Source organism: Primulina tabacum, chromosome 9 (assembly GCF_025594145.1).
Source record: "Primulina tabacum isolate GXHZ01 chromosome 9, ASM2559414v2, whole genome shotgun sequence".
NCBI lineage: Eukaryota > Viridiplantae > Streptophyta > Magnoliopsida > Lamiales > Gesneriaceae > Primulina > Primulina tabacum.
The window spans coordinates 30980179-30985024 of NC_134558.1; the positions used below are offsets into that span (position 1 = coordinate 30980179).

Sequence of the window (4846 nt, forward strand, 5' to 3'; positions counted from 1 at the left end):
GGTATGTTTTATTATATTCCCTCCTTTCCATAAATGTTACATGTAAAATGGAGTATATGCATGCAACACAATGTGGAGTGCAAATAGCAATTCTTAACTAAGCAGTTGACTATAATAGCAATAAGTGGCCGCCACTATTAAAATTTGATATGTTTTCAAAGGTGTAAACAAGCTGAATCAAAATGAATATCAAGAAAATTTTAATGTTCAAATTCGAGTACGATTCGAGCTTGTCTCGAAATATCGTCTGAGGATATTTTCTAGCTATTTGAATTATTTCTTAAAAATAAATGCTTGAAATAAATTTATTTATTAAAATTATATTATGAATTTAATAATAAATCTCACAAACCATATCAAACAAAAAAACTTGGCATCAAATTCAGCTCTAAAAAAACCGAATATGTTTTACTTTTGACCCGAATTTGATAATTTCAAATACAAATCAAAACATTTTTTAATCCGCTCACGAGCCAACTCAATTCATTTTCACCTTTAGAATTTATGAATTATTAGGATCACTAATTAGCGATAGATTAAATATTAGTAGTCGCTAGTTAGCAATAACCAATAAATTTTTGTCACTAATTCGCAATACACTTAAATAAATAAAATTCTAAATTCTTAGAGAATAAATTACATTCTCATCATAAACTCTTTCATCCATTGTAGATCATACAAAAAAATAGTCCTTCAAATTTCTTCCGCATAACGAAACATTTCTGTTACAAAATCTGGGAAAATCGCAGGGAAAAGACCAACTCAGTTGTTATTAATAGAACTAATTTTTACCACAAATATATATATATATATATATATATATATATATAATTTAATCAAGCAATAATCTCGTCTATCTTGCACTCCCGATAGTTGATCTCTGCTTTGGACTCATCCACTCGAACAACGTCACAACATTCACATCGATCTATCTGAGAGAAAATCGGAAAAAAAATAGTTAAACTCTAAAATCGACGAAAGAATCGAAAATTTTATTGTTAAAAATTTTGTTATTGTGGTAAATTTTTAACACTTACTATATATTTGGTAAAGCGACAGCTTTTATAATGTAGTGCATAAATAATAATTCAAAAATACTAAGGATTCAAAGTAATGGAATTTTTATACGAAGGAGATAGAAGTAATGAATGGACTAAGTAATGAACTGAAATGTCGACATATATACCTGGAGACGCTTCTTCGCTGGGGAGAAGACTTTGATTTCTGTGATCGATTCCGCAGAATGGTTACCCCCCACGGGACAAACCCCGAAACCTCGACGTCGAGCTCGAAAATATCTAGTAACAAACTTATCGCCTACATCACTTTCTTGTACCGAATCAAAAAAGAAAACATGGGCAGCTTCGCAGGGGTTATCTGACGGCAGCCGCGTATCGAACATGTAAAATGGCCTCTCGGGTCCGTTGGCCCACGGTGTGAAAGTCTCTATGGGAGTCTGCAGGTAGCTCCGAGGCAGTATATTTTCGTATATATTAGCAGAATAGCCCCAGGAGATTGAAAAAGACCACCGATTCCGCCGGTGATAGCAGATGGATTGCTGTAAGAGGCGAGACTGGTCAGCGTCGGCCGCCTTCATGAGGTGGCGCGTGGACTCGAAACGGTCCTTGCCAGGGAAAATGGGGTCCATTGCATCGAAGTGGTGGAATGTCATGAGAGGGACTTTGGGGTGCGCTGAGAGGAAGCCGGAGAAATCGCCATGCAAATCCACCTGAAAACTAATTTTTAAAATCATTTGAATGAAAAATCACAAAAATTACACCAAAAATAGTTTTTTGGTCTACTAATTTGTTCAATTTTAAACTTTCCACGGTTTTATTTTGGTACTTAGCACGTTTAATTTTCGACTATTTTAGTCTAATTTTTTAATTTTCGATTATTTTGATCTAATTAATAATCATGTGACACCAAAAATTGTTGTGTCATCAAAAATTGTCGACATATTATAAGATATCATCATGTCAGCAATTGGATTAAACTAGTCGAATATTAAAAATTAGCATGGCAAAACCGAACTTTGACAACTTAATGAAGAAAATCCCAAAATTGAAAATGTTAATTAAGAAAAACAAACTTTTCCCAAAAATTTTACAAAAATGTAAACTTAATTTTGAAAATCTAGTAAATCGTGCGTTTTCAAGATCAAATTATATAAATGCCGATTATTTTTTCCCTTGTAAAACAAAATTCAAAATTTTTTTTATATGACAAAATCTTTTCAGATTAGATAAGCACTCATATTTATTTATAATATCAAGTTTTTCTCTTCATTATATATTATCTTAAATATTCTTACGATTTAAAATGATTCAATCCAAATACAATAGATTACAATATAAAACTTGTAATTAATTTCAAGTTAACAGATATATGAGAAAAATCAACAAAATATTACGTTAATTAATTTTAAAAACAAGATATGGTTCGAGTGATTTTGCACGACTTAAATAAGAAAGACATGTTTCACAAAAATAAAATAAAAATAAAGTTTTCACACGTATAATAAATTGATTATTTGAGCATCTTGGAAAACTAATTATAAAATTAATTAAGAAAGAAAACATATATTCTTAAACAAATAATTTCCCAAATACAAAAATGTTATACTTTTCATTAAATTTAAATTAGCACAAAATTAAAAATATATATTTAATTATTTTTCACACTGAATAAATCTCAATTAATTATAGTTAGTACTAAGTAGCATTATAGATCGATATGAAAATTTCATCAAAGAAAATATGGTACAAAAATACATACTTAATATCATGAAAATAAAAATCATGAAAATTTTATATAAAAAGTTATAGCTGGTGGTAATGGTGCAAATCAAATCTTTTAAATCGTACATCAGCTCAAGCATCACGGTTCGATCGTTCTACTAAGCATAGACAATTATTGCACCCAACAAAAGCTAAATTTTGTGCACCTAAAATAAAAAAGAGATTTTAATAATCACTATATTAATTTGAAATGGATTATAAGAATCCGTTAATTAATGACATTTAAAGAACATAAAAGAAAAAGGAGCTTATTCTGAAATCAAATATGCCTAATTATTAAAAAAAAATTATATAAAAAAAATTCACTTTCACTTTCAATTTCACTACGTATAAAAAAAATTAAATATTTACCGACCTGATGAATCCCTTTGTGTGGAGTCAGGTTGACTCCAACATCCGCAATGCACGCCATTGTTATCAAATCTGCAGAGCTTAACTGCACATACCTAAGCAGACAACTGTCCATATCATTCGCCAGAGCTCTCGCCAAAGGGTAACTCAGCACGATCCCGCCGCCGCCGAAGGCTTGCTGGAACGAGAACCAGAAATTCGAGATCACACTCTCAGAATGCCAACCCAAGTAAAAATACTTTGTGTGATCGTACTCGGCAAGCACGTCGACTATGTTATCGACGAAGAAGACAGAATCGTCGTCTCCCATCACAACCCATCGCACGTTTTCGTGTTCTTCCCTGAAGAGTTCGAGTATACCGTGTACCATTCTTGGCATGAGCTCGTACCGGGGTTTGGTTTCTTGAAAAAGTTTCGACAAGTCATCCACGATCCTGTATGGCGGGGCGGTTGCCGGCCATGGGAGGAATTCCGGCGGGGGAGCTTGGTCTAGGTAAACGTAGCCACGGGTCTTGTTCGGCCTCCACCATGCTTCGAGGTATGCCCTTCGGTGTGGCCACATTTTTATCGACCCCAGAAGCCCGAAGGCTACGTGGTTCAGATTTGTCGGCTCGGAATGGAGGATCTGTCTCGATGTAAAAGAAGAAGATGATGAAGATGCAGAAGGAGGAGCCCATTTCAAGATCAAATCGAGGTTTTGTAAGGGGTAAAAGGAGGTCAAGGTTACATACAGAACAAGGCCTGAGATTAGTAGGGTTTGGCAGAAGTTTCTTGAGAAGATGAAATGGTCGATTTTAGCAGATAAGAATGGGGTTGGCATCTCCGAATTGAGGAGTGAAAATGGGAGATTTTTCAGTGATTTTGAGGCTATGGATATGGAAGTTTGCGAGATTTATAGGTGTTTTTTAAAAGAGAATTTGGATTACCAGAATCTTTATTTAACTCAAATATTAGTGAGCTATCGTATTTTGTAAGACGGATCTATTATTTGGGTCATCCATAAAAAAATATTACTTTTTATGCTAAGAGTATTATTTTTATTGTGAATATCGGTAGGGTTGACCCGTCTCACAGATAAAGATTCGTGAGACCATCTCACAAGAGACCTATTTGATCATATCAAATGGGAAAAATACTACAAATATAACGTAGAATAATATTGAGCAATACATGGATGTGATTGTACTCATAAAATTTATTGTTACAATGACAATGGCTCACTTACTTTCTATGTATAAGAGTCATTTCATTGGAGAAACATATAGTATTTAAATAGTCTTAGTTGTTTCTTTAAGTTGGGAGAAAATATGAAACTTATTAAAATTTGAAAAAAGTGCAAATGAGTGGACTAAGACAAAAAATATTTGATTGATAACAAGACTGAAATTGAATAAAACGTGCGAAATATTATATGATCAAAACTGTAATTTTCCCGAATGAAATCATCCAGACATCTCCAAGATCGTCCACTAACCTCCTCGATCATGAAATTTCTCGTTATACAGTTTGATGGGGTATATTCCAATTTTATTATTACCTCATTGTTAAAGTCTAAATTTCTTACAAGGACCCAAACACATGACACTCTTAAAAAATCTGTAAATAGAAGAAGACTTTCATTATTCAAGAGGTACACTATCGTTATTTTATTCTTAAGCTCGCTAGCTTTCAGAGAATATCTTAAATTATTTTCT

General features: G+C 32.9%; 1 protein-coding gene across 1 annotated transcript; it reads right to left on the reverse strand.

The window, feature by feature from the left end:
* Positions 1-739: 739 nt before the first annotated feature.
* Positions 740-3991, reverse strand: LOC142556533 (uncharacterized). Its single transcript, XM_075667991.1, has 3 exons — positions 3157-3991; positions 1187-1729; positions 740-932 (listed from the first exon to the last, which is right to left on the reverse strand). The coding sequence occupies exons 1-3, from the start codon at positions 3970-3972 to the stop codon at positions 837-839; spliced, it is 1455 nt and encodes a 484-aa protein (XP_075524106.1). The 5' UTR covers positions 3973-3991; the 3' UTR covers positions 740-836.
* Between the last annotated feature and the right edge of the window lie 855 nt (positions 3992-4846).